General features: G+C 45.5%; 1 protein-coding gene across 1 annotated transcript in view; it reads left to right on the top strand.

The window, feature by feature from the left end:
* LOC145350301 (contactin-associated protein-like 5) overlaps window positions 1-22,773 on the top strand; it is a 1,016,709-nt gene that overhangs the window by 540,719 nt on the left and 453,217 nt on the right. Inside the window, exon 8 of the mRNA XM_080199494.1 lies at window positions 1,013-1,274. Within this exon, the coding sequence (XP_080055620.1) occupies window positions 1,013-1,274 (262 nt within the window). The remainder of the gene's footprint in view (window positions 1-1,012; window positions 1,275-22,773) is intronic.

A 22,773-nucleotide genomic window follows, 5' to 3' on the forward strand; every position in this document is an offset into this window, starting at 1 on the left:
CACACAGTGGCAGGGACCTGGGTTTGATTTCCGGCTTGGGTCACTGTCTGTGCAGAGTCTGCACATTCTCCCCGTGTCTGCGTGGGTTTCCTCCAGGTGGACTGGTTTCCTCCCACAGTCTGAAAAACGTGCTAGTTAGCTGCCAAAAGAGAAAATGCTGGAAAATCTCAGCAGGTCTGGCAGCAACTGTAAGGAGAGAAAAGGGCTGATGTTTCGAGTCCAGGTGACCCTTTGTCATTTGGACTTAAAACATCAGCTCTTTTCTCTCCTTACAGAAGCTGCCAGCCCCTGCTGAGATTTTCCAGCAACTTCTCTTTTGGTTTCAGATTCCAACAGCTGTAGGAATTTGCTTTTATGCTGGTTAGGAGCATTGGCCGTGCTAAATTCTCCCTCAGTGTACCCGAACAGGCACCATAGTGTGGCGACTTGGGGATTTCACAGTAACTTCATTGCAGTGTTAATGTAAGCCTACTTATCACACTAATAAACTTTAAAAATTGAATGACTGTTTCTATGCTTTCAGCATAGTTCTGAAGACTGGCTCTGATAAAAGTTTTAATTTCTTAACAGGCAGAGCCATTGAGTCACAATCAGAAATTATGCCTCTCTTCTCTCAGTTGCATTATAAGCCCAGATGGGGTGGCACGGTGGCACAGTGGTTAGTACTGCTGCCTCACAGCACCAGGGACACTGGTTCGATTCATGGCTTGGGTCGCTGTATGGAGTTTGCACATTCCCTGCGTGGGTTTCCTCCGGGTGCTCCAGTTTCCTCCCACAGTCCAAAGATGTGTGGGTTAGGTCATTCTAAATTATCCCTTAATGTCAGGGGGACTAGCTAGTGGGGATAGAGCTTGAGTAGGATTATGGTCGGTCAGACTCGATGGGCCAAATGGCCTCCTTCTACACTGTAGGGATTCTATATTGGCGAGTAATCAGATCCCATTAACCTTTCAATCAATGTAGTTTAACTTGAGTGTTTTTTTTTTCCCCTCCTCCTTCTCCTATTTTCCAGGGAAATGTGACTTTTTCCTGTATGGAGCCCCACACTGTTCCGGTCACGTTCATGACTCCCAGCAGTTACTTGCTGTTGCGTGGAAAGCCTCAAATGGATGGACTGTCTGTCAGCTTCCAATTCCGCACCTGGAACAAGGATGGTCTGCTGCTCTACAATGAATTTCACGAAGCATCTGGAGTTCTGCAGATTTACCTCAGCAAGGGGAAGCTCAAGATAAATGTTCATAAATTATCGCGGAGCCAAGCTGACATCACCACAGGTAATTGCAATAGTCAATTTTGCTGCTATTGGTGACAGCGGGAGGAATTGCGAGAATGCAGAGCAACACTTATCTCCAAGCACTTCATTTTAGGCAGCTAATTATCTCCTGAAAAGCATAGGCATGCCGTGAGCTGAGGAAGACAAGAGGTGTGAGGGAGATTACAGTACGCCGGAGGAAGAAGATTAGAGTTTAAAGGAAAGGAACAGTTAGAGGCAGTTTGATGAGAGGAAGGTAAACACGCATATTTTAAAGAAGGGAAGAAAGCAAGATAATTAATGAGTTTACAAATAATCAGTTGAAAAGATAGAAATGTTGTGTTGAGTGTGGGGTCGAGCGAGTCACATCCGGTGTTGATTGGATCCAATTGGTGCAATGTTCTGGTCTTGGAGATCTCCTGGATAATTTGTGGCATGGTTGTTTTTATTCGTTCATGCTTCACTAACTAACATTTATTGCTCATTCCTAATTGCCTTGGCTTGCTAGGCTATTTCAAAGGGCAGTTGAGAGTCAACCACTTAGCTGTGGCTGTGGAGTCACAGGTGGGCCAGAGCGGGTAAGGTTGGCAGATTTCCTTCCCTATAAGACATCAATGAACCAGATGAGTTTTTCCGACAATTGACAATGGTTTTATGGTCATCAGTGGATTCTTAGTTCCGCATTTTTTTTATTGAATTCAAATTCCATCATCTTCCTTGGTGGGATTCGAACCCGGATCCTCGGAGCATTTGCTGTATTAGTAGCCTAACAATAATACCACTCGGCCACTGCCTCCCTTGTTTGTTCTGAAGAAAACAGTTAGGGCTGGAGTTTACAGCTCCCTATCCCCCATTGGCCTTTTGAAGGTTGGTGGTGGAGGGGAAGGGGGTGCGTGGGGTGGTGGTGGGGGACTAATTTAAAAAAAGTATGTGGCCTTCCCTCCCTTTCCTGTCCACGCACCATCAGTCTCTTCTATTATCATAGAATTCCTACAGTGCAGACAGGAGGCCATTCAGCCCATCGAGTCTGCACTGACAACAATCCCACCTAGGCCCTGTCCCGCAACCCCAAATATTTACCCTGCTAATCTCATTAACCTATCCATTCCAGGACACTAAGGGACAATTTAACATGGCCAATGCGCCTAACCCGTACACCTTTGGTCTGTGGGTGGAAACTGGAGCACCCGAAGGAAACACGAGGAGACTCGAGGAGAATGTGCAAACTCCACAGACAGTGACTCAAGCTGGGAATCGAATCCTGGTCCCTGGGGCTGTGAGACAATAGTACTAACCACTGTGCCACCGTGCATTGTAATGATGAGTGGATAAAGGCAATCCACCTGCCCTTCACTTTTTGAGCCCCTTGAGTTGCCAATTAATGAGCACTTAAGGACCTCATCCTACTTCCACCAAGGAAGAGGAAGATGGAGGGAAGGTGGGTAACCTGGCAGCTTTCATTGCATGCCCTGGTGATAGGGGGATAACTCCTTTAGGAGCCTCCTGTGTTCCTTAGAGTCAGTCCTCCACACCTCTTTTAACCCATGGTGACACACCTCCTTTAACCCATCCCCAAAGGCCTGTCAAGCTTACACGCTTCATCCCTATCTCCCCCCAACACCATTCCACCCCCACCCCTCCAACATCCCCTCCCCATTCCCCCGGTCCTGCTCTATCCCAGCCAGGCCTGTCCAAAACGTTGGACTCACCTCTGAGATTTCATAGTGGCAACATTAGATAGGCAGAGACAGCAAAAACTCTTCACAGTATTTACTCTGCCATAGCACTCAAGATAATACCACAGCTTTAAGCGGGTGAAAGATAAGTTTAGACCATATACTGTAGAGCCATGCTATAGTATCAACAGTCCAGGGATGTATTCTTTGCACAGGGCGAATTAAAGTTATTAAATATTTCAGGGAGCAATTGTTCAGGTCTGTACACAGGACTCATTTAAGAAACTGATTGACACAATGGGCAATGTTTTATGGCGTCACTCGTCCCAAACTCCCACCTGAGGTCAACGGACCTTTCCATGGTCCACCCCTCGCCTGCTCCCATTCCAGTCATGGTCGGGGCGGTAAAATTCTGGCTTGCAACATGGGAAGATAGGAATGTTCCAATTTTGAATGGATAGGCTGGTTGGAGTGAAAAAGCCACTTAGCTTATTTTGTGGGTCAGAGAACGTGTGCAATATTTATAACACATTCAATGTCTTGTGTTTCATAATCACTTATTGCAAGAGTTGAATTTGTCACCACGCTTGAGTACATAATCTAGGCTGATATTTCAGTGGAGTACTTAGAGTACAGCAAGAAGACTCAGAACACCAAATTAAAGTCCAAAAGGTTTATTTGAAATCACGAGCTTTCAGAGCGCTGCTCCATCCTTAAGTGAGTAATGATGGAGCAGTGCTCCGCAGGCTCGTGATTCCAAATAAATCTGTTGGACTTTACCCTATGCTGTGAGACTTTTTACTATGCCCATTCCAGTCCAACACTAGCATCTCCACATCATGGGTACTCTGAGTAGAATGGCATACTGTCAGTGGTGCCTTCTTTCACTGAAATAATTAACTATTGTGTGTGGAGGTGGACTCAAGCATCCCATGACATGTTTGCAATGATGAGCTGGAAGTTCATGCCACCAAGCAACACCAAAACTGAATAAACTCTCATTAATCTTACTGATAGATTGATATTTGTGAACTATGTTTGCTTAAAAACAATATTGCACTTAAGGAAAATAATATGTTGGCTGTTAAGAGCTCCGGGGTGCCTCGAGGATTCAAAATTTGCTATGCAAATGCAAGTTTTTATTTTATCCTTCACATGCCAGGCGTAAACACACGCTGTTTCACTGTGAGAAATGAGGTGGGAGATCTGCCAGTTATTGAAGGAACTTCTTGAAAGGTGGAAAGTGTGGCAGCAAGAATTTTGTATAAGCTTCTCTGCATGACTGCTAGCTTGATTTGTTCTCTCTGGTGATGTAATAAAACAAAAGCCTGTGGATTACAGATGAGGCAGCAACCCTGGGGAATTCTGACAGTATGCCATTCTACTCTGAGTACCCATGATGTGGAGATGCTAGCGTTGAACTGGGATGGGCATAGTAATTCTGAAAGCAACATTATCAAAACAGTGGACATCATGGAGAATAGAAAGAAAGAATTTACATCTGGGATGGCATGGTGGCACAATGGTCAGCACTGCTGCTTCACATGCGAGAGACCCGGGTTCAAGTCCAGTTTTGGGTCACTGTCTTGTGTGGAGTTTTCACGTTCTTCCTATGTCTGCGTAGGTTTCCTCCGGGTGCTCCAGTTTCTTCCCACATTCCAAAGATGTGCGAGTTAGGTTGATTGGCCATGTTAAGAAATTGCCCCTTAGTGTCTAGGGATGTGTAGGTTACAGGGATTAGTGGGTATTATATGTAGGGATATAAGAACATAAGAACATAAGAAATAGGAGCAGGAGTAGGCCATCTAGCCCTTCGAGCCTGCCCCGCCATTCAATAAGATCATGGCTGATCTGTCGTGGCTCAGTTCCACTTTCCCGCCCTCTCCCCATAACCCTTAATCCCCTCTCTTATCAAGAACCCATCAACCCGCTTCTTAAAAATATTTAGCGAGGCAGCCTCCACCACTTCAACGGGCAGAGAATTCCAGAGATTCACCACCCTTTGAGTGAAGAAGTTCCTCCTCAACTCCGTTCTAAACCGCCTCCCCTTTATCTTGAGGCTGTGCCCCCTAGACCTACTGTCTTTTTTGAGCGGGAAGAGTCTCTCCACCTCTATCCTATCCATCCCATTCATCATCTTATACGTCTCAATGAGATCTCCCCTCATTCTTCTAAACTCTAACGAGTACAAGCCTAGTTTATTCAGCCTCTCCTCATAGCTCAATCCCCTCAACTCCGGTATCAGCCTAGTAAACCTCCTCTGCACTCCCTCCAAGGCCAAAATATCCTTGCGCAGGTGTGGCGCCCAAAACTGCACACAGTACTCCAGCTGTGGCCTCACCAATGCCCTATACAGCCGCAGCAAGACCTCCCTACTTTTATATTCAATCCCCCTCGCTATGAAGGCCAGCATCCCATTCGCCTTCCTGACCACCTGCTGCACCTGCAAGCTGGGTTTTTGCGACTCATGCACAAGGACCCCGAGATCCCTCTGCACCGTCGCCTGCTGCAGTTTTTCGCCACGTAAGTAATAGTCCTTCCTACCATTCTTCCTACCAAAGTGGACCACCTCACACTTGCCAACATTAAATTCCATTTGCCATTTCCTGGCCCATTCGCCCAGCCTATCTAGATCCTTCTGCAGACTCTCCACACCCTCCGCACAATTTGCCTTTCCCCCAATCTTGGTGTCATCAGCAAATTTCGACACCCTGCACTCGGTTCCCTCCTCCAGATCATATAATGGGGGTAGGTCCTGGGTGGGATTGTGTTTGGTGCAGACTCGATGGGCCAAAGGGCCTCTTTCTACACTGTAGGGTTCTATGCTAAAATTGCCCGTTAGTATCAGGGGAAATAGAATGTAAATAAGTTGGGTTACGGGGATAGGATGGGACTGTGCTTGGTACAGTCTCGATGGGCAAAATGGCCTCCTTCTGCACTGAAGGGATTCTGTGATCAAATTGCACCTGTCACACTGACAGAACATTCCACACACAATTCCAGATGATGAATTTGCTTGAAAGTGATAACTGACTGTTGTAAAAAAGGAATAATGTACCGTTAAACAATTTTTTAAAAGTTCATTCATGGGACATCCACATCATTGCTGGTTGGCCAGCATTTATTGCCCATCCCTGGTTGGCCTTTAAGGGCAGTTGAGAGTTGACCACATTGCCGTGGCTCTGGGGTCACAGCCACATTACCCCCAGAATGCAGATTATTGCGGTATAGTGTGTAGCAAGGAAAAAGCAAATTCGTTCCTAAGGTTTCAAGAATAACGGCTGTCTTACAAATTTTTTATTAAGTCCATTAGTCCCAATTTGCTGACTCAGGATTGGATGCAAAGTGGTTAAAAAAAAGGAAATAATTTTACCCTTCAGTTTATTTTGTTTTGCAAGAATTCCTCTTTGCTTTATACATCGATGCAAATGTAAGTAGATTTTTGTTGGTTTTGCTGATCTCCAGTTGTTTTATGCATTTTTTGTGCTGAGAAGTTGTTCTGATGGTTTCTGTTACTAATACAGGAAAATGCCCCTGAGGTCCTGGCATCAAAAGCACTTAGATGGTCAATGAGTCAAGCTACGCCCCCACTGGCTTTTTAGATGAATAATTAAACAGATTGTGAGAAAGATAAACAAATTCACTCGCGCTACCTGTTGTTTTTTGATATCTAAGCCGTATTATACTGGTTGCAAAGTGAAGTTGGCCTGAGAATCTTGTTAAAGAACAAATGCATGGTTTTGCCCTCAGCCCATTTTACGAAAATCTCTCAAATGACTCCAGCACATCAAAACAGACTCAGCATCGGAACACCAGAAGGTTTTCCCTGAAATTCAGGGCACGTACAATGGTTCTCGCAAGTGTTGACGATTAGGACAAGTTTAACCTTACCAGCGCAAGTGAGACTGCATTGTTTAAAGCTCCTTCCCCATAGGGAGTGTCTGCTAAAGCAAGAGCATCAATTAACTCTACTCTTGATATTGTCGCATTGCGAGGTACATACAACAGTTTAACATGAATTGTGTGGAACATTATACAGTAAAGCTGTATTAAATTCAAACCATCAAAATCATTTTTTCCCCAAATCAGTTAAATATGTCAAAAGTGCATATCAGTTTGATCAGTACCTGAAAGGAATCCTTTAATGTGTGAACTTGTCATCAGGACTAAAGATATCCTCTCAGTATTACAGCTGATAGCAATTCATGAACAAAACGTGGTAGAAATTTTAAAGTTACAGGCTCCCCTGCTGAATGCTCCTTGACACAAACCAGAACGGCCTAAGTAAGGTTATTTCCTGATTTTTTTTTGCACATCTACTTTTGACTTGGTATTGTCACATGTACTGGGGTACACTGGAAAGTATTGTTTTTTGCGTGCTATACAGACAAAACATAACGGGACATAGGGGAAAAGAGAAGGAGAGAGTACAGAATATAGTGTTGTTGTTACAGATAGGATGAAGAGAAAGATCAGGTTGATGCACGATAAAACTGTTCAAAAGTTTGATCAGTAAGAAGTCTCACAACACCAGGTTAAAGTCCAACAGGTTTATTTGGCAGCACAAGCTTTCGGAGTCTCGCTTCTTCATCAGGTGAGTGAGGACTTGTGTTCACAAACAGGGCATATACAGACACAAACTCAATTTACAAGATAATGGTTGGAATGCGCGTCTTTACAGGTAATCAAGTCTTAAAGGTACAGACAATGCGAGTGGAGAGAGGGCCAAGCGCTAGTTAAAATATGCACTTTTGACATATTTAACTGATTTGGGGAAAAAAAAAGATTTTGATGGTCTGAATTTAAAAAGCTTTATTGTTCAATATTCCACACACCTCTTTAACTTGTGCTTGGCCCACTCTCCACTTACATTGTCTGCACCTTTAAGACTTGATTACCTGTAAAGACTCGCATTCCAACCGTTATCTTGTAAATTGAGTTTGTGTCTGTATATGCCCTGTTTGTGAACACAAGTCCTCACTCACCTGATGAAGAAGCGAGACTCCAAAAGCTTGTGCTGCCAAATAAACCTTAACGAAGTGAGACTTCTTACTATGCTTACCCCGGTCTAATGCCAGCATCTCCACATCAAAAGTTTGATGACAGCAATGAAGGAGCTGTTCTTGAATCTATTGCTGCATGATTTTAGACTTTTATATCTTTTTTCCGATGGAAGTAGGTGGAAGAGAGAATGTTTGGGATGCATTGGGTCTTTTATTATGCTGGCTGCTTTTCCAAGGCAGCGGAAGTGTAGACAGAGTCAATGAATGTGGAGGCTGGTTGCATGATGTAAGAGTGTTAAGAATTGGGATGGTTAGTTGCTTCTGTGTTTTGTCTGGACCCGGAGATACTGAATGGCAGAACACAAAATAAAGCCATTTGGCCCATTGTGCCTGTTCTGGCTCTTTGACAGAGCTACCCAATCTGTCCCACTCACCCTACTCTTTTTCCATAAGCCTGATTTTTTTTTCTCTTTTCTCATTCAGGCATTTATCCAATTGCCTTTTTGAAAATTATTTCTGAAATCTGTTTTCAAAACCCTTTCAGAAAGTAGCCGGAATTTTCCAACCATTCACGCCAGTGGGATTTTCCCATCCCGCTGCAATGAATGAAGATTTGTCTTGTCGCCCAATTCTCTGTCTTCGCTGCAGCGGGAGTGTGACGTGAGCGGGCAATAAGATCGCGCTCAGTAAGTCTCAAATTGTAATACCTTGTTTCATAAAAGCAAAACGCCCTCCATCTGAGTTTTGGCTTTTATGTAAATTACCTTGGATCTGTGACCTCTGGTTACCATCCCTCTGCCCATGGGGATTGCTTCTTTCTATGTATTCTCATCAAGGCCGGAATTCTCCCAAAAATTTTTGAAGTGTCAAATTCTTGTGAAAATTGGAGTAATTCACATTGTTTTTATCAGTGAGAGGTCAAAGAAGAATCTCCCACACTCTGTGCACTGCGCGTCACTGGCATATGTATCATTGTAAATCAGTGGGCGAGGCCTATCCCCACTGGAGAGGCTCAACTCGGCGTGTGCCTGTCAGCACCTAAATTGATGCATGCGCAGTGGTCCCGCACTGCTGGCCTCCCAACTTCTGGCCAGCCGCCGCACCCCACTCCTCTGCTGTCCCAAATTCCCCCGTATCGCTCGCCTCTCTCTTCCCCCTATCGATCCTGTCTGCAAAGTGGCAGTGGGACCCCCCCACCACTCCAACCAACAACTCATCAGGTCTTGCATCCAATCGGCTCAACACCTGAGCACCCCAATATAGCCCGCCCCCTTAGCACCAACCCATACCCGGTGGGCAGTGCCAACATGTCCCCTGGCCATTGACACCTTGCCCCTTAGGCAGTGCCGGGGGCACTGGCTGGCACTGCCAGGGTGCCCATGCCCAGAGGGCACCACCCCACTGCCCGACCCTATGAGGGACCTCAATTACCTCCCCTTTCCTCCAGTGGGGTCGGGCCGCCAGCTCTTCGCAAACTGGGGAGCTTTACCAAACCCCGCTGGAGTGAACCACTCCTGGCTGGGGGGTGAGCGGCTAATGGGCCCAGAAACTTCAGTACCAGTTCTGCTAATGGCTTTGAAATTACATTGAAATTAACATTTGCATAGTACAGGCAGTTCCCCGCCAATTTTCAGTGCGGATGTGATGCCGCCAGAAATCAGGCGCTAGAAGAAGTTATCAGGGTGGGAATGTACGCTCGATTCAGTGAAATTCTCCAGTTCCGCTGCACTAAATCGTAAGGTGGAGATGCCGGTGTTGTACTGGGGTAAACACAGTAAGAAGTCTCACAACACCAGGTTAAAGTCCAACAAGTTTATTTGATAGTAAACCCATAAGCTTTCAGGGTTTGCCCCTTCTGATGAGTGGAGAGTGGAGGGTTCTTCACTCGCCTGATGAAGGGGCAAACCCCAAAAGCTTGTGGGTTTACGATCAAATAAATTTATTGGACTTTAACCTGGTGTTGCGAGACTTCTTACTAAATCATAAGCGCAGAAAGATGGGAGAATTGCTCCTGAGATCAACGCTTCTTCTTGAAAATGGAATTTCAGCTGAGGGTGATTGGCAGCAGTAGCACATTGGCTCACGAGTGAAGATTGGGTCACTGTGGGGAAGGCTAAACAAGGAATGCTTCACCCCATCAAGATCCAACCATCTCCAAGTCGAGACAACTGTGAAAGAAAATTGGGCAGTGCTGTGTTTGAAAAGCAACAGGAGAACGATCTCAGGCAGCTGGGGCATTTTCCTTCCCTCTTGGCGAGATATATTCTGTCATCACGTTCACAGTTTTACAGACAGTTGCTTCAGGATTTGAGGAAATTGAAATATTTAAGCAATGTACTTTTTGGGAGGCTGGATTAGTCATGTTTAATCTGACTGTGCTGCTTTAGAAAGAAATCCAAGCCCACACTTGGAACAAGAACACAAAGAGAAAATGCTGGAAAAGGAGAGAAAAGAGCTGATGTTTCGAGTCCAGGTGACCCTTTGTCAAAGCTGAAAGGTACATTAGGTGGGAGATATTTATACTGCAGGGTGAGGGAATGAAAGATCAGCCACAGCCACAGAAACCAGGGGAAAAGGCTGCCAACTACAGTCCATAGAGAGAATAAAGGGTGTGAATGGCCAAGAGGCTGAGAAGCTGAAATCAGGGGGTTAAATGTGACAGATAGAGATGTGGGGGGAGGTGGGAGATGGGTGGGAGAGAGATAAAATTGAGAAAAAAGGGGGAAAGGGGAAGAAAAGTAGGGACAAAAGATAAGGAAAGGGGGGTAAAATAAGGGGAAAGAGTGGGGGGAATGAAAAAAAGAAGAAAGACAATCAAGAAATAAAAGGTAAAGAACAGTTGAAAATAAATAAAATGAAAACCCAGAAGGTCGAGGTGGGGTAGAGCTAATCATCTGGAATTGTTGAATTCGATGTTGAGACTGGAAGGCTGTAAAGTGCCCAGCCGGAAGATGAGATGCTGTTCCCCCAGTTTGCATTGAGCTTCAGTGGAACATTGCAGCAAACCTAGGACAGACCTGTGTGCATGGGAAATTGAAACAAGAGATCTTTGTATTAAGAATTGAGGTTTGCGGCTTCCCTTTAGGATTTTTAATTGACTCTCTCCCGCTTTGTTGTTGTGTCCACTTCCAACGTTCAACAATAGTAAAATAATTTGGCTGTTTTTGTTTTGGTTAAGTTCTTTATTTGTCACATAGAAACCCAAGTGCTAGCAACAGGATTAGACCATTCAGCCCTTCAAACTTCTTGCCCATTCTGTAAAATAATAGTTCAGCTCTTCCTTCTCAGATTATTTTCTCATTCCCTGATTTCGTAAGAATCAAAACATTTATTGGTCTCTGCATTGGATGAAACAGCATCGAGTTTACTGTTGATGAGAGACTAAGAGGAATTTTCCCATCATGTCCACCACGGGAATTATAGCAGCAGGAGTGGACCGTGAAGAGGTCTGTTAATTTCGGGCGGGAAGTTCCGGCTTTGAGGTGAGCACAGATGGAAGATCCTGCCCGTTATGTTCCTCTATTAAAAACTAGCACAAAATTTTCAGTTACATTGGTAACTAGAGAAAAGCACACCCCAGAAAAATGTGAGAGGGAAGAGGGTAGCCTGGTGGTATTATTGCTAGGCTATTAATCAAGAAAGTCAGCTAATGTTCTGGGGACCAAGGTTCAAATCCCACCACGGTAGGTGTTGGAATTTGACTTCAACAAAAAAAATCTAGAATTAAGAATCTACTGGTGACCATGAAACCATTGTCGATTGTCGGAAAAACCCTTCTGGAACACTAATGCACTTTAGGGAAGCCATCCTCACCTGGTCTGGCCCACATATGACTCCAGAGCCACGGTGATGTAGTTGACTCTCAACTGCTATTTGGCAACTCGCGATGGGCAATAAATGTTGGCCCAGTCAGTGACAGCCATGTCCCATAAATGCATAAAAAGTAGGACCTACAGGCCATATCTAGCAAGACAGAATCCAACCATCTCCTGTTGACATTCATTCTCATTACCATTGTTGAATCCCTCCTTACTAACATCCTGAGGGTTACAGTTGACCAGAATCTTTCCTGGACCAACCATATGAATACTGTGGCTACACATGAATACTGTGGGGGAAGACAGTGATATAGTGGTATTATCACTGGACTCGTATTGCCAGGGCAAGGTTTGGGGACTTGGATTCAAATCCCACCATGGCAGTTAGTCAATTTGAATTCAATCAAACAATTTGGGATAATAATTCCCATGAAATGATTGCTGTATATAACTCATCTGGTTCACTAATGTCCTTTAGGAATGGAAATCTGCCATTTACCTGGTCTGGCCTACACATGACTCTTTAGAGATGGGCAATAAGTGCTGGCCCACATCCCATGAATTAATCTTAAAAAAAAGTTTGTGAAACAAGTCCTCACTCATCTGATGAAGGGGCGAGACTCTGAAAGCTTGTGCTGCCAAATAAACCTTTTGAACTTTAACCTGGTTTTGTGAGATGTCTTGCTATTGAAAAGTCTGCAGCTGCAGTCTGTTTATCTCTGTCCTTTAAGCTGCAGCTTATCATTTACTGTACTTGGCCAATTATCTCAGTGTGATTTGTAAATCACTATCTGAGGTGGCTTGTTTGGCCACACCTCTACCACCTAGAAAGATAAGGGCAGCAGAAATGTGGGAACAACCGCCACTGGCAAGTTTCCCTCCAAGTCACGTGCCAACCTGATTGAAACTATAACGTTCCTTCTATTGCTGGGTCAAGACATTTCCCTAACCGCATCCTGGGTGTACCTACACCACATGGACAGCAGGGGCGCAAGAAAGCACCTCACCACCACTTTCCCAAGGGCAGTGGAGGATGGGCAACAAATGCTGAATTCAGCAATGACACCCACACTCTGAGAAAGAATTAAAAATTAATCTCCTGTAGCATCGCTGGCAGGAGAAGGAAACGTTCATCAATAAAGGTGGACAAAGTGTTAGGATCATAGATTCTCACAGCACAAAGGGAGGCAATTCAGCCATTGTGTCTGTACCCACTGTTTCAAAGAGTTATCCAATCAGTCCCACTCTCCTGCTTTTTGCCATTGCTCTGCAGTTTTGTTTTGTTTTCAATTATTTATCCAATAGTCTTTTGAAAGTCTGTATTGAATCTGCTTCCACATTCCAGATCGCTGCGTTAAAACGATTGTACTCATCTTCTTTCTGGCTTTCTTACCAATTATTTCAAATCTGTGTCCTCTGGTTGTCAACGCTCCTGTCATTGGGAATCATTTTGCTTCATCTGCTGTATCAAAACACTGAAGAACTTATGAATCCCCCTCATAAATCTTCCTGCTCAAAGAAGAATAATCCCAGTTCCTCTCTTCCTTGTTAATAAGTGATGACCCTGATCACTGGGTCCCAATCTAGCAAATCTCTTTGGCAACATTTAACATGGCACAGTGGTTTGCGCTGCTACCTTACAGCACTAGGGTCCCAGGCTCGATTCCCAGCTCGAGTCACTCTGTTTGTGTGTGTGTGTGTGTGTGTGTGTGTGTGTGTGTGTGTGTGTGTGTGTGTGTGTGTGTGTGTGTGTGTGTGTGTGTGTGTGTGTGTGGAGATTGCATGTTCTCCACGTGTTTGTGTGGGTTTCCTCCAGGTGCTCCAGTTTCCTCCGACAGTCTAAAAGACATGCTGGTTAGGTGCTTTGGTCTGAACAGGTGCTGTGGTGTGGCAACTAGGGGAATTCCACAATAACTTCATTGCAGTGTTAATGTAAGCCAACATGTGACTAATAAGTAAACTGTACTTTAAAGTGTAAAGTCCAGAATGGTCTGAGGTTCAGAGTTCTAACCAGTGCTAATCGATAAATGTCATATATGCTACAGAGGCGGCAGAGTGGTTAGCACTGCTGTGGTTATGTTTAAGTTTATTTATTAGTTACAGATCGGCTTATATTCGCACTGCAATGAAGTTACTGTGACAATCCCCTGCTTGCCACATTCCGGCGCCTGTTCGGGTACACTGAGGGAGAACTTAGCATGGCCAATACAACTAACCGGTACGTCTTTCGAACTATGGGAGGAAACTAGAGGAAACCCATGCAGACATGGGGAGAACATGCAGATTCTGCGCAGACAGTAACCCAAGCTGGGAATGGAACTTGGATCCCTGGCGCTGTGAGGCAGCAGCGCTAATCATTATGCCACTGTGCCGCTGTACACTGCTGCCTCACAACCCCGGGGACCCGGATTCAAATCCAATCTTGGGTGGAGTTTGCACATTCTCCCCCTGTCTCTGTGGGTTTCCTCCGGATGCTCCAGTTTCCTCTCACAATCCAAAGGTGAGCAGGTTAAGTTGGTTGGTCCTGTTACTTTGCCCGTTAGTGTACCAAAATGAGTAGGTTGGGGGGATTAGTGGGGGTAAATTTTTGGGTCTATGGGGGTAGGGCCTGCATGGGATGTTCTTTTGGAGAGTTGGTTCAGATTTGATGGGCTGAATAGTCTCCTTCTGCACTGTCGGCATTCAATGAATCTATAATTCAATGCTACATGCATGACTCAGGGTGAAGCTTCGAACTTTGGCACATGTAGCAGAGGTGATAGCATGTTTGGTGCCAGTTTTGGAGCCCACCTATTATCAATTCCCATTGAAGTGATTGTATGAAGCATACCACAGAAGTGGCGGGTGGTAGTAATAATGTAAAATATTCTGAAATGTCCTTCTATTAAAAGCTTACAATGAGCAGAATATTTTAAGATGAGGCAGATTCCAAACCATCACCAGCTCTTCAAGAATCACATCAGTGCAGAGCTGTTGGAAGATGTATTTAGCTGCAAGAAAGTTGTCATTTGATTGGCACAATTTCTCGCTATTTTTCTCCGCTCTCAGCCACTCCAGGGTCAATTTGATGAAAGCTACATTAACTGCACTTGACTGAATCCGGCCCCCCCTCCCCCCACCCACCACCACCACCCCGCTATATAATAAATTAACTCAACTTGAAGATAATTTTCTAAAGTGGGATGTGCTGAAGAGCTCATCAGAGAAATTGCTTGGAGGAGTTACTGAACTCAGCAGTGAGAGTAAGCTGCATGAACACATCATAGAGATGTCAAGATCACTGCGAGAAGTCAGTCAAAGGATTGTGTCTGCTGGCGTTAATTCAATTTCTCCACACTGTCAGAATCACTGGCATTATACTCAAAGACTTCAAGACGTCAGCATGATTCCGCCGTCCATCTAAGTATCTCCTTCCCTTCAAAAATGAAAGTTTAAGTTTATTTATTAGCCACATGCAAGGCTTATTTTAACACTGCAGTTAAGTTGCTGTGAAATTCCTCTAGTCCGGTGCCTGTTCGAGTCAATGCACCTAATCTGCATGTCTTTCAGGCAAATGACTGATATCACGTGCTACGCTAAGTCTGAAAATTCACCTGAGACTCAACTGATGAAGGAGCAGCACTCCAAAAGCTTGTGATTCCAAATAAACCTGTTGGGTTCTAACCTGGTGTTGTGAGACTTCTCACTGAAAGACTTTGTAAGGAGAAGGATTGTCCATGTTGTCAGCCAGGGCTTGATTTTCAAGTTGAGGTTAGGAATTCCATGCCCCTGGCTAAATTCCAGTTCTCGGCCCCATGCCATTTCTGCATCACTCCATGTGATGCAAACATTCGTATGTGAATGCCTTAATTGAGGCAGAGGTGAGCACTCTCTGAGGAAATGGGAGATGCCTGTTAGAGCAGGAGCGCCAAAACAAAAATGACAGCTATGATGGGGCCTGCCACTGCCTTCCACAAGGGAGGAGTTGGACTTCGGAGGGTCAGTAGCTTCAGTGCTCAAAGAACTGGCCATACAACCAACCCGATAGGGCTGTGCCCCAACCCACAGCAAAGACACCCAGTGGTGAAAACGTCCCCGCTTTAGCTCTCTGCATTGAACGAGTGGCATAGTGATTAGCACTGCTGTCTCACAGCACCGCAGACCTGGGTTCAATTCCCAGCTTGGGTCACTGTCTGTGTGGAGTTTGCACATTCTCCCCATGTCTGCATGGGTTTCCTCCGGGTGCTCTGGTTTCCTCCCACAGTCCAAAGATGTGTAGGCTAGGTTGATTGGCCTAGTCAAATTGCCTCTTAGTGTCTGGCGAACTTGCAGGGTAAATACATGGAGTTATGGGAATAGGGCCTGGGTGGGACTGTTGTCAATGCAACCTCGATGGGCCAAATGGCCTCTTTCTGCACTGTAGGGATTCTATGATTCTATTGTATGATTATATCCCAACACTGCGTACTAAACTGTATTTGACTAATCTTGTTTGTTGATTCCCCATTTGAAAATTGCTATGTGTTCCAATGCTGTCCATTAAGTGAGCTGCTCAAGGAACTTAATAGTACATTAATTGGAGGCAAGTAGGTTCCTGGTTTCTTCCCACTGGCTCTCCCTTGTGTTGCGTTTCAGAAGGCATCAGGATGCAGTGACAACTGCCGGGAATTCACATCCACTTCCTTGCTTGCCTCCAACTGGAAAATTCAGTTCCTTGTTTCAGCATCAAATCCTGTAAGGCTCAGATCCAAGTCTAACTTTGCCCATTCTGTCCCCACAATATATTGCAATATTCCATCTGCTTCGACACTGATGTGAGTGTTTTTATATGGTGTGCAGCTTTACTCAATTTACCCCTGTGATGATAGGCTGATTGAATTGGGCCTATACTCTCTGAGCCTTTGAAGAATGAGAGGTCAGAGAGTCATGAAGTCAGAGCGACATGAATCATGGAACCAGGCCATTCGGCCCAACTCATCTATGCTGACCAAGGCTCATAGACTAAAAGAGTCCCATTTGCCTGTGTTTGACCCATATCCTCTGAATCTTTCCTATCCATGTATCTACCCAAAGAAGTGATCTCATTAAAACTTAAAACATTTTAGACAGGCTTAAAATGTAGACAATGGAGAGGTTATTTTCTGTGGCTGTGGAATCTAGACAATCAAGAGTTTCTCGTGATATGGAGCGAATCATTTGGGACTGAGACGAGTAGCGATTTCTCCACTTAGAGCGCAGTGAATCTTTGGAACGGTCTATGTCAAACGAAGGTAGATGCACCGTCATTACATATATTTCAGGCTGGAATAGACAGAGGGTGATCTCTCAGGAGATTGAACAGTATGAGGGCTGGCAAGAAAGTGGAACCGAGGCAATCATACATGATCATATTAAAAGGTGGATCAAACTTGTGGGGTCCTATGGTCTACTTCTGTTCCATTTCTTATACATTGATGTTCATTCACCCCCTGTCCTTTTTGGCTGTGTTTGACATTGCATTATGGATGAGTCTCTGTGTCCACTTTGTCTCTGAGTTGAGGCTTCTCTAACATGTTATGTTGGAGCTGGCAAAGAAGAACTAATTTCCGGTTACCACGTTATCGGAAGGATGTGCTCGCACTGGAAAGGATGCAGAGGAAATTCACCATGATGTTGCCTGGGATGGAGTATTTAAGTTATAAAGAGAGGTTAGATAAGCTTGAGTTGTCTTCTCCGGAGCAGAGGAGACTGAAGGATGACCTGATTGAGGTGTTCAAGATTATGAGGGGCATGGACAGGGTGAATAGGGGGCAGGTGTTCCCCTTAGTTGAAGGGTCAGTTACGAGGGCACACAAGTTAAAAGTGAGGGGTAGCAGGTTTAGGGGGGATTTGAGGAAAAACGTTTTTGCTCAGAGGGTGGTGACTGCCTGGAATTTGCTGCCTGGGTGGATGTAGCAAGCGGCATGCCTCACATCTTTTGAAAAGTACCCGGATGAGCACTTAGCACATCATCATATTCAAGGCCATGGGGCCAAGTGCTGGCAAGTGGGATTAGATAGGCAGGTCAGGACCTATCATGTGTTGGTGCAAACTCGATGGGCCAAAGGCCTCTTCTGCACTGTAATATTCTGTGATTCTTTCCAACCAGCTTGGATTACATATGGAGCCAAGCCATGAAAAGGCAGCTGTCCCAGGAACGGAGGAATTATTAGATTTTTAAAAAGACCATGAACCTAGTATACCATTCTGGGGCTGGGGAGGAAGGGGTGCTGATTCTTAATACTAATCAATGCCTATTAGTTAATTGAACAGCCTCAGGCTGGAGGTACTGCTTTTTTTTGTTCTGGATTCAGATCTTATATTTTACAATGCTGTATTGTCTGTTATGTGCAGACCCTCTTTAATGATATGTCACTTACGACAATCGACATGGTGCTGGAAGAACTTCTGACCCCAACCCTGCGTCACCCCAGTTGGGCCAGGATGCCAGGGAATGTGCCTGTCTACAATTAAGGTTGACAGGCAATCTCCAAAAGCTGGGCGCCATCCAGTCATGGCACATTCCCATTTTCCAGGATTGGGGCGACATGGTGGCACGGTGGTTAGCATTGCTGCCTCACAGTGCCAGGGACCTGGGTTCAATTCCAGCCTTGGGTCTCAGTCTGTGCGGAGTTTACACTTTCTCCATCTGTCTGCATGGGTTTCCTCCAGGTGGTCCGGTTTCCTCCCACACTCCAAAGATAGGCGGGTTAGGTTGATTGGCTATGCGAGGTTGCCCTTTAGTGTCAGGGAGATTAGCAGGGTAAATGTGTGGGGTTATGGGAATAGGGTCTGGGTGTGACTGTGGCTGGTACAGACTCAATGGGCTGAATGGCCTCCCTCTGTACTGTTGGGATTCTATGATTCTATGGAGATGCCAGTGTGGTTAAGCGACAGAGGGTGGCTCATGATGGAGGTGAACTTTGAGGATTTTTTTTCGAAAAAAGATGCCACTATCAAAACCCAGCCATAGAGGGGTAACACCTTCCACTGGACAGTTAGCAGCCACCGCTGTAGTTCAACAGCTAGGTGGATGGATCACAGAGCTGGATGGGACACTGATATCCAACGCCTTTCCCTGGTCTGTCACTAGAAAAATTCCAGTCAGTATTTGCTGAGTGGCTTTAATGTGGACACGGTAGGCGGACTCGTGGGAGGAAACTGGCATGTCAGCCATTGTCGAGGAATTATGGACCCATCCACCCCTGTTTCCTCCTCTCCTTCCAGTTAAACATCTTGCCTGAGGTGCAGTCACCCTGCAATGATGGAACGATTGGGGAAGCACAGTTTCCAAATCATCTGTTCCTCCCAAACACATTGCACTTTCCATACGTTATGTCTCAAATTATTCAAGTAGCATATCCCAGAATGTTATTTCCTGAAAGAAATCAATCTGATTTGCATTCAATTGACTTAACGCTGATTATTTCCTTTTGGTCTCTTGAGGGAGCCTGTCCCATGTTTTGAACATTCACTCATTAAATTCCACTCTTCTGCACGGCTCTCCATGCTCTTTACTTAATGTGAATCGTTCTTATCAACGTGACAAATAAAAGCTAAAAAAACTTTATAAGTGTGTTTACCAACACACAAGCCATTATCATTAATTGAAACGCATCATCATATCACATTTGCATCTCAGAGAGAAAAAAATCACTGCTTGTTTATCTGTTTAGAGGCTGATGATTTAAACATTGCCAAAATGCTGGTTTACAAGGCAAGCCTCATTAAATATAGATGCACATTGTTAACAAAGATTGTCTGATTTCATGAAGAGAGATCAAAGGCAGACTATAGCCAAATTGCTCTCTGATTGTCGTAACTGACATGTCATAAAAAAGGACTGCACTTTACAGACAGCACAGCATTGAAAAGTATAAGGATTGAATAGCTGAGTAAATTGTAGGTGACGTTACTGCGTACACAGTTAACGAAACTCAGGAAGATGCCAAGTTCGTATGTTGCTTTATTTTAAACCGGGCATGCCGAAATTTATTTTAAAGTAAAGATTATTTATCATCACAAATAAGGCTTACATTAACACTACAATGAAGTTGCTGTGAAATTCTCCTCGTAACCATACTCTGGCGCCTATTCAGGTCAATGCACCTAACCAGCATGTCTTTCAGATTGTGGGAGGAAACCAGACCACCTGGAGGAAATCCACTCAGACACGGGGAGAACATGGACACACTGTCTGTGTCCACACAGACAGTGACCCAAGCCGGCAATCAAATCCAGGTCCCTGACACTGTGGGGCAGCAATGCGAACCATTGTGCTACCGTGCCGCTCCATTGAACCCCATGTCAAAACTGGAATGCTCAGTTCAAAGTCTTGGGGCTGGATTATCCGACCTCACCTGCAGCTGAAGTTTTTTGGCCCTGCTGCAGTGAACAGAAACTTGGCAAAGCGCCAAATTCTCCGGCCTCGCTGGTGGCAAGGCGTGAATGGCCAGAGAATTCCAGCTTTGATCTTTGACATGAATAGTCAAAGAGCATATTTCTCACCAATTGCGGCAATGGGCAGAATTTTAAACCCATGAGGGGAGAGGTTAAATTTTGAAAGCCAACCCACTGCAAGCACACCTACTTCTGATTAATGTTGGACAGGTGGTCAAGGAACCTACTCTTGCTATAAGTGGATCGACCTTGCCTCAGATTTTAAGAGATTTAACAGCTACATGTTGGTTTCCAGGATCTGGGAGGATGGCCATATCTGACCTGTCAGTGCTTTTCCAACACTTGTGAGCCAGGAGAAGCAGATGCAATTCGTCCCTCCACCTCCCACCTTAACATCCTGGATCTCCAACATAATTTACCATGATTCAATCTTTCCCATCTCCCTTGACCTCTGATCTCCCTCCCTAAAGCCATGTCCTGAAACTCCCTTACCATCTCTACCCTGAACCGCCATCACTTCCAGTTCTGAAGCTGCATCACATTTTAAGTATTGTTTTGGCAATACTATCTGTAAGCTCAACAACATAGTTACGATGATGTATAAGACCTGATTATAATGCCTCCACTCTGCCTTCAATTTTAACTATTCTCTTTCCTGAGTACCTGAGCTAAAAGCAGAAGTCTATTAAAGTGTCATAGGAAGGAGAGAGAGGCACGCAAAGCTCTCTTTCAGCAAGGGAACATTACCTTCTCAATTGGCAGTGACTACCACAGTAATTGTTGGCTATGCTGTGGAATGAAGGACAGTCAATTTCAGCCTGGATGTCAAAGAGTAAAGTAGTGTCCGCTGATAAAATCACACGTCGGTGAACAAATTAAATGCTGGCTTTTACACAATGGAGCGGAGAATTTACTGCTAAAGTGATGTGAAAGCGGTGTTGCCTCTGATTTGCCTTTAAGTGACTGCAAGTTAAGTGACATTTCCCATTCAAAAAACTCTGGTTAACAAAGAAGGAAAGTGATTCAAGTTGAGATGTCAGTCTTTGCTCCACTGATAACAAGCTCACTTCTGGAACATCAGATAATGAACTGAATTCTCCCAAAAAAATACTGCCGAATTCGTGTAGAAACTGGAGTAAATCCTGCTGCTTTTTTACAGCGTGGTTTTCAAAATGAATCTTCCGCACTTTGAACACTGCAAAGAACCCAGCGTGAATCATGCTAAAATCGGTGGGTTGGGCCCATCCCTGCTAGAGCAGGGCTAAGCATAGCGCTAAGCTAGCCACTGCGCGTGCACCAATCCATCAGAGCAGAAATCGGCACATGCGTAGTAGCCTCGCACTGCCAGCCACATGATCGCTGGCCAGTTCAATCTCTGGCCAGGCCAGCGACCCCTGCATCGCTGACCGTGTGACCTCCCCTGCCCCACTTCCCGATCGCTGACATCTCGGATGTGTCCAGACCAGCCCAAAGTTCCCCCTTGCCCCCACTGGCCACCCTGCCAAACCCATCCCCTCGGCAGCCCTGATCTCTTGATGCTCCCCCACCTCAATGGCCCTTGCCTTCCTCTGCTCACGATCCCAATGCAGATGGTGAGGGCCCCACCTCCACTGTTCCTCTCCCCCTCATGCTCCCCCAATAGGCTCTTCCCCTGCCCCCTTGGCAATGCCCGATACCCAGTAGGCAGTGCCAAGGCACCTTTTGGGCATTGCCACTTTGCCCCTTGGGCAGTGCCAGGGTGCCAGGCTGGCACTGCCAATCTGGAGATGTCCAGTGGGTACCCCCTCCACATCCCCAACCCTCCAGGGGGGTCTTCGTGACCCCACCCCCACCCCCACCATCACTCCAGCACGGTCAGGCCACCAGGTCCGTGTTAGTGGGAAGCTTTGTAAACCTTGCTGGAGTGAAATACGCCTCACGGTGGGGGGGGACAGGCTAACTTCCCCCCACCTCGCAATCTAGACCCTCTCCATCATGGTAGTCCCCAACACCCACCACCACCCCCGCCAAAACTACCTCCTCCCCACCACGGAAGTCCCCAGTACCCCCCTCCATGGAATTTTCCTTAGCCTGCAAACCACAGGTTCCTGCACCCGCCACCTCCCTGAAGCTATTGGACCAACTGGACCAACCCCACCTTCCAATTCCTTCCCAACATCAAAATACCATGCCCCCACCCCCATCGTGAGGTGTATTGGGAAGCAATTGGGAAGTCTTCCTTCGAGTCAGTTCTTCTGCACTTTGACACTGAGCTACAGAGACAGCTGTGCTGCCCTGATCTCCCCTGCCCTAAGCGAGGAGGTCGAGCGAGACAGACACAGAAGAAATTTCATCTAAGTAATTGGGCGTGGAGTGGCAATCTGTCTGCTACAATAAGAAAGTTCCAAATCTGCAATGTTTTTATTCATTCAGAAGATGTGGGATTCGCTGGCTTGGCCAGCATTTATTCCCCATCCCTAATTGCTCTTGGGTAGTGGTAACGAGCTCCCTTCCTGAACCGCTGCAGTCCATGTGGTACAGTGCTGGTAGGGAAGTTTTGCCAGGATTTTGACCCAGTGACAGTGAAGGAACAGTGATATATTTCCAGACCAGGATGGTAGTTGGCTTGGAAGGGAAGGTTCAGGTGG

Source organism: Carcharhinus amblyrhynchos, chromosome 11, assembly GCF_965287045.1.
Source record: "Carcharhinus amblyrhynchos chromosome 11, sCarAmb.v2.hapA, whole genome shotgun sequence".
In the NCBI taxonomy this organism is placed as follows: Eukaryota; Metazoa; Chordata; class Chondrichthyes; order Carcharhiniformes; family Carcharhinidae; genus Carcharhinus; species Carcharhinus amblyrhynchos.